The 12,704-nt window shown below is 36.3% G+C and overlaps 1 protein-coding gene across 1 annotated transcript in view; it reads right to left on the bottom strand.

The window, feature by feature from the left end:
• Wdr64 (WD repeat domain 64) overlaps positions 1–12,704 on the bottom strand; it is a 159,439-nt gene that overhangs the window by 56,340 nt on the left and 90,395 nt on the right. The window contains exons 15-16 of the mRNA XM_012513720.2: positions 10,601–10,777; positions 2,086–2,216 (exon numbers count right to left, since the gene is read on the bottom strand). Of these exons, the coding sequence (XP_012369174.1) occupies positions 2,086–2,216; positions 10,601–10,777 (308 nt within the window). The remainder of the gene's footprint in view (positions 1–2,085; positions 2,217–10,600; positions 10,778–12,704) is intronic.

Here is a 12,704-nt window from a genome sequence, read left to right as displayed (position 1 = left end):
CTCCTTCTCCTTCTCCTTCTCCTTCTCCTTCTTCTTCTTTTGCTTGTCTGTCCCAATGTGAACAGCCCTACCATGATGTGTTTCTTTGCTTCAGGCCCAAAGCAAGAGGACCAATTGATCGATCCAATTAATTCCAGAGCTGGAACCTCTGAAATTGTGCTTAAAAATAAATCTTTCATCTTATTAACTTGATTATCTCAGATACTTGTTATAGTAATCGAGGGCTGGGGATATAGCTCAGTGACATAAGCACCTATCTGTTACAGTAATTGAAATTTAACTAACACAGTGATGAAGGGGCTATTTTGGGGAGTGAATCACCCTCAAAAGACAAGTTTATGGGCTTGGCGATTTTTCAAACTTTGTTTAGAGATTTCTGCTCTGTAGATGATGGCTTATTTTTCTTAACTGGTGAAGAGGTCTTAAGCACCATTTGAGGTAGATGAATAAATGGCTTCCACTGTGAATATGGAAACTGTTTGCAATTTTAGAAACTTTAGGGCTGAACCTAAATTACCTCGCACAGTTAAGTATTAAGTTACAAATTTTGCAAAATGCTCCATTGAATCTAAAGCAATATTGCTATACAGTCATTTGTATAAGCCACAATAGTTGTTCTCTGATTGGATTTGCATGAATCTCTTGGCAAAATGCCTATCACTTCAACAAGGAGGAACTCCTCCTTTGAACTGACAACAGTCTCAGGACAGCTGTCCCTCTTCAGGCTGTGCTGTTAGCATTGGTCATTTGATTCTGTTTGCTTTCATTTCTTAGTAGTGAGTCATACCTAAGCTAACACTCTGAGGGTGAAAATTGTATTAATAAGGTGAAGAGTGGTACAGTACATGTAAGATATAGGTATCAAAGAACAAGAGTAAAGCCAGGAAAAAAGGCAGAAGGGTGAGGATCAAAGAGAAGGAGTAAAAGCATGGCAAGAATTATAGGGACAGGGTCTAGGAGAACACAGGCTGAAGTTCAGAGACAGGTGTGCAGAAATAGCTATTTCAAATACAGCTTCAAATGAGAATAAATCCAGTGTCCAAAGAAGAGATGTTTATTTATTCTCAAAGGTGGCTAAAAGTGATGAGTTATGATTCAAACTTGGATAGGAAAAGGGTACAGACTCTAGGTAAGCTAGTAGCAAGGTGCTGTAAATAGACAGAGGTTGCTTATGGATTTTTATCTTCTTTTCCCTTGTCTTTCCCAAATTTATCTTCCCTTCTTTATATATTTATCTTTTCTCCCCAAAATGCTTATATATTTTTTATTTTGTTTTTGTTAATTATTAAGATCTTGGTCATCTTATTCCCTTAAAATTTTATAAACCCTCTTGCCCTAGAGAGTTCACATATGGGCTTGTACATATCTGTGGATAAGCTTGTTACTTGCAGTACATCTATTCAAATAATACAGTGTTACCTCAGTTCATTTGTAATCAATAACGAGAATATATAGAGATGGATGGCAGGGGAGAGTAAGGCTATAGTCATGACACAGAGCATCTCAATCTGAGTGATTGAGATGCAAAATTTTATCTGCTACTTTGGCCTTTGTTATTACCATCTTCTACCATAGGGAATATGTTAGTGAGTGAAAGGAAATGCCATACCAAAGGCATATCACCACTTGACTGTGGAACTGAGTAGAGGTGGAGGGAATATAGGAAGGGGAGAAGTTTGGAAAAGGGTTAGTTTGGGAAGTAGTTTTAAGTATTATGAGGCTCAAAGGATCTTGGTAGCAATCCAGATTGAAAATGCCAGTAAACAATTGGATATGTGTGTTTGAAGTTCTCATGATATTGGTGTTCGAAATAATTATGAATCTTAAGTATCTGTTGAGGCCATACACTGGGATATGATCACACATGAAAGGATTATATACTCAGATATAAAGATTCCTCTTTATATATCACTCTGAAATTTAGACATTAAGAACAGTCTGTTCATGAATGCAATAAAGCATCCAACAAAGCCTTCCTTGAGAGTCATCATCACTTTTGTCTATAGCTTTTTTAGTATTTGATATGACATTGACTCTTCGTCATTACAACTTTTGTATATTACTTAAGGCAAAAACACAACTTACACTTCTTTGACAGTAGATGCTACAAAATTCCACAGGATGATCATACCATTTAGGGTTCCAGCAACTATCAAATTATATCCTTCTATTTGTAATAAATCAATGCAGTTCACCCCAGAACTGGTGTCAGGATTCTAAAGAAAGAAGGAAACATTTAGGAAGTATAAGGAATACAATTTATAGCCAGGTAAAATATTATGAGTATACATTGTTTAATTGTGATGAACTTAATACAAATGTCTTATTTTTTAAATCATGGAGTATGATATTTAGTAAAATAGCATTAAAAACTTAATGTGCAAAATTCATTTAAAGAATAAAAATGTTCTTTCTCTTAGCATTGATTGATTCTTTCTTACCAACCATTACAGTATCATCCTGTCTCATTCTCACCTTCAAACTTCTTGAAAGAATATTCTACATTAGCTATTTCCACTCACTGATCTTTCTTCCACCTGAAAACTCTAGCTTCTTCTGCTCCACTCCACTCTGTAACAGTTCTGTGTGACACTTTCAATTGCTTTAAGTATTTGTTGGGTACGTTGGGTTCTTGGAATGCAAAGTCACATACATCTAAGACCTGATAGATATCTAACAATTTAAAGTACTGAATTCATATGAATACTTGTGCAATTTGAAAGTACGTAAGACTTGATGGGAACATAGAATGACATCTAAATTACATTGAAAATCTGTTGCTCTTGCACCTTTTGCATCTTCTCTGCTTTCTGAAATACTTTACTTTCTTGGCATCAGACTCTGGAGCTTTTACTCGTGTTAGGGCTTGGATCTTTAATATTCAGCAAAGGCCTATATACCAAAGGCTTAGTTGCTGTATGTGCTGCCATCGGGAGGTAGCAGAGCATTTAAGAGGTGGAACACCTCAGAGGAAGTTAGCTCAGTGGGGGACGTGCACTTGAATGGGATATTGGGACTTTGGCTCCTTCCTGCTTCTCTCTTTTGCTTTCCAACTACTATGAAGTGAATAGTTTTCTTTCTCTTTAAAAGATATGCATGTATTTATTGCAGTGTCTCACTACGCAGCTCAGACTCATAGTGACTCTTTTGTCTCAGCTTCCCCAGCACTGGGATTACAGGTGTGCGCAACCACCCTTGATTTGGTGACCCGCAAGGTGCAGGGCCAGCATGGCATGTGGCACCAGGGATTGAACCTCGATCCTTCTGCTTGTCAGGCAGGCACTTAGACCACTGACCTACTTCCCCAGCCCCTAGTGTTCTCTTAAAGTGCTTCCATCATGATGTGCTGCCTCACTGCAGGCCCAAAAGCAAGGCAGCTAAGGGCAAAGGACTGAACCCTCTGAAACATGAACCAAAATTTGAACATTTCCTCTTTTAACTTGTTGATCTCAGGTATTTTATCATGCTGATGGAGGCTGAGTAGACAGCTGTGTCTCTAGGGTGCTTCTTTTTCTGTTTCTTACTTGATACTTTCTTACTCTGCCATTCTCATAAATGTTAGTATCCTGAGGGTTTGTCTTTTTTTCCAACTGTTTCTAGGTAGTATCATTTGTTTTTTCTTTTAATCTTTTTATTTATTTAGTAGAGTTTCACTATGCAGCTTGGACTGAAAGTGATCCTCCTGTCTCAGCCTCCCCAGCACTGGGATTACAGGCATGCACCAGTTTCCATGGCCGGCCATGGCATGTGGTACTGGGGATTGAACCTGGGTCCTTGTGCTTGCCAGGCAGGCATTTATACTGCTGAGCTATCTCCCTAGCCCCAGCAATATCATTTCTTATGTTTTAATAATCACCCCACTGATAATGACTTAATAATCTAGGCCTCCCCTACATGCTTCAGGTGTGAATATTTAATTACTCCTAAGAAGTTGCACAGGTATCTCAAAGTTAACATGTGTGAGCTGTTGGCTTCCTCAATCCTGTTTTTGGAGCCATCCTTTATTCCTTCCTAACTGAATAGACTCTATTACAATCAGTCAGTTGCAAGTTCTGCTACTTTTCTTGCCTAAATATTTTTGAGACCTTCCATTCCATACCATCTGGCCCCATGATCATGACCTTAGAGCTTTCATTGCAAACAGTAGTCTATTGCCTGAATCTTTTGCCTTTAGACTTGTCCCATTCAACACTGCCATCTAAGCAGCACCTCAGCAACCCATAACACAAATCTAATTGTGTCATTTCTCATTTAAAGCCGTTCAGTGAGTTCACCCTTCCAATAGGATGCTCAGGGACTTATAGTCATGAGCATGATCCAGTACCTATCTGTGTTTTTCCTCCACCTTTTACCATTCAAATTACTAAGATATTTGTAGTTAGCTTTCACAGACCATGAGATAATTGACCTCCATGACTTTAGTCATGCTATCTCTTCCACTTGGGCTTCACTTTTTCTTTTCACCTCTTTAGAAACTCCTATCTGGGCCATGCTAGCTACTGATAATCTTTATATGAATTTGGTGATTATCTTTTTCAGGAACTGCTCTTCTTCCCAGTTCCCCACATTGTCTACTACGTTCCTATAGTGCAGAACCCAGTGCTAAGAATGGCACAGGCTAAGTCAGGTGTGGTGGTGCACAGCTAATGCCAGCACTCGGGAGGCTGAGGCAGGGGCATCACAAGTTTAAGGGCAGCCTGGGCTACATTACTGAGTTCAAGGCCAGTCTAGATTACATAGTGAAACCCTGTCTCAAAACAACAACAACAACAACAACAACAACAACAACAACAACATGCCCATAAACAAAACCAAACCCAGAAAAGCACATGTTACATAGTAGGCATGCAATAAAGTCTTCATAAATGAAAGACTTTTAGGAAAAGAATTTTCATGCACAACCCAATTTTTTTGGTTATTGGTTTTTGCACTTCCTTGACCGAGTAATTTTAAGGTATGCTGTAAGAAGGAAGTGCTATAGTGCTAATATGATAAATAAGAAATAATTCAAAATCAGAAATAATTTACACTTGCACAAAATCTTAAAAGGCACTTTTATTGTATGTCCGTAATTATTGCATTTATTTTCCTTCCAAAGTAGCATATTTTTGTGGCCCACACAATTACTTGCCAACCGTGTTGGTCCTGTCACCCTTTGCATTTATCTTCTTTCCATTTTTAGTGGCTATCAACTAGTTTTCATTCATCATATACATAGGACTGAAGCTAGCGTCTTCAATGATGCATGGAGTTGGAAGGGGAAGTGGGTCAGAATTACTCTGTGACAAGACACACGTTGCTCTTTCTTTTGAACATATTATGTGATGTTATTATGCCACAAACATTATGTATATTAAGTTCAAAGCCTGTTAGCTAAGAATAAAACCTACTTATTCAAGCTAGAAATGAACAAATGTCAAATTGCACAGCTAAACTGACATCTGAATATGAGGAAAATAATATTATCTATTGATTCCATAATAAAATGATGAAATGAGTTTACAAATGTCAAAAAGAAAATCACTTTGCTGTTGTTTCACTAATGGCAAGGGACAGGCACTTAAGATTTTCTTCAGTTGCTCCTATAACACTCAGTTTTCTTGCAGTCTTTAGTTTCTGACCACTCATCCCTGTAAAAGCTAAAAAAGGTGGGGCCAGGGAGATAGCGCAGGAGAATAAGCACTTTCATGGCAAGCGCAAGGGCCTGAGTTCAATCCCTGGTTCCACCAAAAAAAAAAAAAAAAAAAAAAATCTAAAAAATGTGAGTGGTTTGAGCTAGTATTAGAATAAATAAATAAGATTAACAAAGACTTTCATTAAAAAAATGACTGATCTGTTTATAGGATCAAACAAAGGGACCATTTCCTCGCTTTTCTTCCTTCAGCTTCATTGAACACCCTATGCTCCTGCATCTGCCCTGCTGAGAGAGTTAGCACTTCACAAAAGCAACTTCTGAAGAGATTTTCAATTAAGCTGTCTAATTCAATAAGCACAACTACTTCTGAAATATTGTGAAATGGATTCCAACTGTAGTTAGTAGTTCTTAACAAAGTGATGCCATTGGAGCAAGGTGAAAAGCTTAAAATGAATTACAACTATGAAAAGATAAAAATGGACTTTCATCAACTGACATTGAAATATCTAGTTAAAAGAATATGATGTAAAAATGATGAAATAATTGTCCAGAAAAAGTGAATCATCATTTTGTGACCCTTTACTATGGTCTCAAACTTCCCCTTATTATTAAAATCTAGGATACTTTAAAAGACTTTGCTCGCTTAGATTAGGTAAAGTAGGTAGACAGGTAGATGGACAGATGGGCTGTTCAAAAGTGAACAGATGAGATGTTTTGGATAGATGAAAGGAGTCCTATGAAGCCTGCAGAACACTCCCGATGGTTTCTGAGTACTTCCTGGTAGCCAGAATTCTCATCTACACCCATATTCCTAGAAGTTAGTATTGCCATAGCAAAAATGACCATATGCAAAAGGAAAAAAACTAATAAGAAACTCAAACATTTGGAATTAAATCACAGAGGGCTCATTATCCTAAATACATATCCACAATAATGTAACTTATACATACACATATGTATTCCTAGTATTTGAAAATCTTCTTAAACATTAGAAGAAAAATAATGACCACCTGGATAGAAAAGTGAACAGAGTATATACTCAAATAGCTTATATAGCTATGTGAAAAATGGTCCATTCAGTACAAAAGAAATGCAAATAAAATATGCTAAGTTGTGATCTATATTGAAAATTTTTTAAAGTTTGACAATACACACTGTTGGCAAGACTGGGGAAGCACACCCTATTTTCCATTGCTAGTGGAAATAGAGAATTTTGTAATGATCAGGCAGAATGATTTGATAATATCTAGCTTTACATAGGATGTTTTTTGAACCAGCAATCACTGTACTATGAATATCCCAAAGATTCACTGTTCAAATTTTGAAACTGCATATATAAAAGACTATTTGTTGAAATTGCATGGTGAAAGGTTACTTATTGAAGACTAAAGAAATTCTGTTTTTAAATCAAAATTAAGGCATTGATTTTTAATCAGAAAAGAATGGGAACAATCAAAAAGTCCAGTCATGAGGGACTACTTGAATAAACTATGTTACATCTATTCCAATAAAATATGATAGGGCTTTCAAACAGAAATATGAGACATATACACCCAGATTTATAGCAACCTTATTCTCGATAGCCAAAAGTTAGAAACAGCCTAACTGTGCATTAAGATAGATGAATAACTAAAAAAAAAATGTGTGGTTATGCATACAGTGGAGTGGCATTTAGTCTTAAAAGGGAAGGACAATCTGATACATGCTACAGCATAAATGAACTCTGAAGACATAGTGCTAAGTGAAACAAGTCAGTTACAAAAAGACAAAAATGTATGTTTTTCTGCTTGCATGAGGTATCTCGAGTAGGTTAATTCATGGAAATAGAAAGTAGAATGGCACTTGCTAAGAGCTGAAAGGAAGGAGGAAAGCAGGGTTACTGTTTAATTTTGTGATATTGAAAAGCATTTCAGGAATGGATAGTGGTTGTATAACAATGTAAATGCACGTAGTGGCCCGAGTTGTACACCTGAAGGTCTAAGATGGGAAAATTTTATGTTATCTATATTTTACCATAATTTAAAATCTAATCTGGGGCTGGGGAGATAGCTCAGTGATCTTACTGCCTGCCTGGCAAGCTTAAGAACCTGAGTTTGATCCCTGGTAAGGCACTATGAGTCCAAGCTGTGTAGCATGATCCTGTACCAAATAAATAAATAAATAAATAAATAGATTAATTAATTAATATAATTAATATAGTATATAATCTAGGGTTTATAAAGACCTCCAGAATATATTACTAAATAAACATTTAACAAATATAAGAATGTGTATAGTGTTACATATCATTTGCTTAAGTGGATTGGGAAGGAACCAAGTATGGCTAAATATTTGATTATATTTTTAAAAATAACATTGAATCATGAACCAAAAACCTAAAAACAATTACAGATTTGGGTAGCACAAGATAGAAGGGATAGGAATAAAAGGTAGAATAGACCTTGTTTTGTATCTGAGAAGACCACTTGTTTTATAGATTTGATTTTGAAAATATTTAAATCTTTTTAAGTAATAATGAGAAATAAAATCTAAGAACAATAAATACAACAATGAAAGAAGCACATTTAATTTGTATACAGCTGACAGCACAAGGGATTATTTCAACTGAATTTATTTATTTATTTTATTTTTTTATTTTCAGGAAGGGTCTACAGGTTGTTTAGGGTCTCACTACTAGCTTGGACTCATAGTGATCTGTCTGTAGCCCCCCAAGAGCTGAGATTAGAGGTGCAAGCTGCCACACCGAGTCTCTTTTTTTCTCTTCTGTATTTCAAACTTTTTTAAAAAATAATTTTATTGAGAAACAAATAGCAATGAGACAGTTTCAAAACTGATTAGTAGGACAGTTTCAATAATTAATACATTACATATTGTTGTCTTTTTAGTGGTTATTCATAGTACAAGATGCAGACATGATATCCTGTCCACAAACACTATTAGCACAAATCTTTCTATTCATTGAATTAAGAGAAAGTAGCTGTATATCTATCCTAACTTTTGAATATACAAAAAAAAAAAAGAAAGAAAGAAAAGAAAAAAAATACATCTTTAAAAAAAGGGGAAACATGCCCAGTCTCAATTTCAGTCTTAGTTGTAGTCTCAACATGCCCCGGGGCTGGGGCTAGCATGGCAGGCTGAGATAGAACCCCCAACCTCTGCGCCTGCTTGCAGTTGCTTTAATCCATTGAGCTATTTGGTTGGCCTTCAAGTCAATGTAAAACACTCAAGTTTCACACTACATTGCAACTCAGACATGCTAAAGACAAGAAAGACTGCAATGAAAGGAAGATCTTAAGCTGTTTCAGTGATCATATTTCTAATAATTGTGTTGTTTTCCTGAAACTGTACTATAATACAACAGAACATAACACAAATGGCTTATATGTTATAGAAGGTACAATTAACAAATCATAGGATAAATCAAACAAGTACGTTAATGTCATTAGGAGAAAAGATTTTTCTATGAGACAAAGATAAAAAATAAGAATGACAAGAGACATATATTCTTAGATTTGAATTGGAAAATCCATACAAACTAGTGATGTACTTTTTTTTCAATGTTTTCTTAACTCTGCTATTGAAAAGCTAGTCCAATTGAAAAGCTCTAAATATATGAATCAACTTTGTGACAATAGTTATATGTAAACCCCACACTGTAGTCTCTTAATACTATTTTCCACTGCAAAGAGTTTCTTGGAAAGATAGTGCGTTCTAGATCTGGAGCTAGAAACATGTGATGAGTCTGAAACATTGTCTCATACCAAGAGGCTAGCCAGAAATCCTGGGGTCTTATCAAAAGAACTTGAGAGCCTGAAGAGGTGCCAACCAATTTGAGATAGGACAATCTGAACATCGATAATACTAACACATGCACTCTCTTAAACACATCAAACACACTTATTGATAATGATACTAAGCAAATAAAGTTCACTATCCATCTTTGGAAGAGGCAAAGCAATCAACTCTTAAATTTGAACCCCAATAATTACAGAGAATGGAGCAATTATTTTGCTTTTAAGTATGAGCTGTATCTTTGTATAACCAAGTGTTTGATGAAAGAAGGTTTTTCTTTAAAGACACACGCCAGTGATAAATGAAGCCTAATGGTAAAATAGCAACTCCAAATGATACAGTTGAATTAGTTAGTGATCATCAGTGGATAGTGACACACAAATCAGACAACCAGCCACACTCTGAATCATGGTGGAACATCACAGTCATGACAATGATCTTCATGGAGACTTGGTAAAGAAGAAAAAAAAAAGTTTCATGTAGCTAAGTAGATTTAAGTGGTAGATGATAGGAAGTGTAGGAGAACTGTTTATATGGCACTAAGAAGATATAACTAGCAAAACTTACAAAGTGGGAATCCCTGGGGAAAAAGAGAGATGGGACAGTTTGTGTTCATTAAAAGATATTTAATAGATTTGTCAATTGAATGTAACAAATGGAGTTGTCCAAATTCTAGTTGGAAAAAAGAATAAAATAAAAAATAATGAGACAATCTGGGATATTTGAATAGAGTGAATATGTGATGGCAGTAATGATTTTTTATAAATTGTTTTCAAAAATATTTTAGAGAATAATGGGATTGTCATTTTTGAAACAGTCATTGATTAGATATTTTTACTGAAATATTTAGTGATGGAATAACATCATGTCTGAACTTGGCTTCAAAGTGGTCTTGAAGAAGTAGGAGAATATAGAATAAATTTGAACATGCCCCCCCATTTTTTTTTTTTTTTTTTTTTGTGGCACTGGAGATTGAACTCAGGGCCCTGTGCTTGCCAGGCAAGCACTTATTCTACTGAGCTATCTCCCCAGTCCCTACCCCAAAATATTTTTTAAGTTTAGCCATAGTACATAGAAGTCTGTCAGATTATTTTCTATACTTTTGTATATAATGTGTTTATAATTCTCCATCACAAAAAAGAAAAAGTAAAAATATCAAAAAATGAAACTTACATTAGTACGTTGAGCAGAGTTTCTATGAATGATTAATTCGACATCTGGGAAAGGAATATCCACATTCCCACCTTTAGTAGAAGTCTTCAGTTGCACGGTGTGGTTCCCGTCTTGTAGATGTGGCACAGCATCCGGCAGCTCCCATATCACCACAAGGAAAGTGTCATCCTCCTTACCCTGCAGCAGAAATTCAGTGAGTACATGACAAGCTCAAATGAAGTACTTTTATTTTGAGCTCTATTACACAGAAAGAGATAATATGCTGATGTAGCTATCCCACATTCAGGTTTATCAAATCTTGAGCCCTGCTGTATTGGTCAGCTTTCTAGTTTCTGGGTCCAGATATCTGACACACCAGATTTGAAGGAGTTTATTTGATTCCTGGTTTTGGCTCCAAGACAAAAATGTCATGGCAGAAGGACTTGGTGAAACAAGGCTGCTCTGTTCAAGCAGCAAGAAAGCAGAGCAGGAAAATGGTACCAAGGGCCAGATGCAGCACCAAAGACTATGACTTCATGACCCACCGAGACATGGAGAAGCATGTTTTACTAACCCCCTCGGCCAGTGGTGGCAAACCTTTCAGAACTTCCAATCATACAAACGGCCTGCTGTGGCACACATGCTGTAGCTTTGCCACCACTGTGGCCTGTTCTCAAACCAGTCAAGATGACAGTACAGCACAACCAGGACACCTGCCCACCCTTAGGATAATTCTTCTACCTTCTCACTCAGAATAAACAGTAACCTGAATATATAGTGTTAATATGGTTTTAATATTTCTACATGCATATATCTTCTCTATGTATATGATATTGCTTTCAGACTTTTAACCATTTTAGAAATGTATCAAATTATGGTTCCTTCTTCAGCTTGCCAATTCACTAATATTATGTTTTTGAGATGTATGTCAGTTATTCTATGGAACTCTAGCTCTTCTGTTTTTAACTGCCTTATAATATGAGTATTCTACCATTTATATATCCATTTTTCTGCAGGGGTGTTGCCAGCTTTTCATTGCTTGTCTTTGTGAACAGACTCCAGTTTTTACAGCATATGGCTGTACTATAATCATTGAATTATAAGGTATGCATAACATCGACTTTATTAGCGATTGCCACAAAGTTCTGTCTGGCAAGGATTATCCATGTCTATTCTGACTAGGGATAGATAATAGTTCCCTTTACTTTACATGTTTGCTAATACTTAAAATTATTGATTAAAACTTTTTGAGGCCTATCTGATGAATTGGAAATTCAGATTAATTTTAAGATGTAGTAATTACATTAACCACACTTCCCTAGTTTCTGGTGAGTTTAACATTTTTTTCATGTGCTTGACCCACAGCTATATGGTTTTATTTCCCTGGCCTTTGTCCATTTTTCTGAAAATTAGCCTTCAGTGCTCTTCTCCCAACCTCCTGCTTGGAGTTTTGAAATTTCTTTGGTCTGGTTCCTAACTTTTCTCAGTTACTTGAGGTGGAATGGTCTCACAATCTGACTTGTGTTTTCCTGAGTACAACCATGTTTCAACTCTGCAGTACTTATCAGGAGTTCAAAATTCCCCAAAGATCCCTCATATATTTACTGTTGTCTATCTTAAAAGAGTTTTAATTTATTTTTTTATTTTATGTAGTTAGTACAAGGTCTACAGGGTCTCACTACACAGATCAGACTCATAGTGATCCTCCTGTTCTCAGCCTCCCAAGCACTGGGATTACAGGTGTGCACCACCACGCCCAGTCTCAATCACTATGTCAGCATACTGAGGGGGTGGGGCTGGCATGGCATGCCAGGGATCAAACCTGTGTCTCTGCATCTACCTAAGCAAGTGCTTTAATCTGCTGAGCTATCTGGTTGGCCCTGAGTTTTCTTTATTCTTTTCAATCTTTCATGATCACCTACTGTAGGGAGGGCAAGAGTATCAATATAAGAGGCGTGTCCTTATCAAGCTTAGTCTACAGCTTTTAAATGAACAGAACAATCATGGTGAAAAATACCACAGTTAAAACCAAAATAATTTTGATGTGCCAGCAGGACCATGCTTCATTTAACAGGCTTTGAAAAGGGAGGGTTTGTGAAAGAAGGCTGTGTAGGGAAGGGCACCC

This window comes from Octodon degus, unplaced genomic scaffold, assembly GCF_000260255.1.
Source record: "Octodon degus isolate 3935 unplaced genomic scaffold, OctDeg1.0 scaffold00017, whole genome shotgun sequence".
In the NCBI taxonomy this organism is placed as follows: Eukaryota; Metazoa; Chordata; class Mammalia; order Rodentia; family Octodontidae; genus Octodon; species Octodon degus.
Note: the sequence above shows the minus strand (reverse complement) of the source record. Positions and strands in the feature narration are given on the sequence as shown.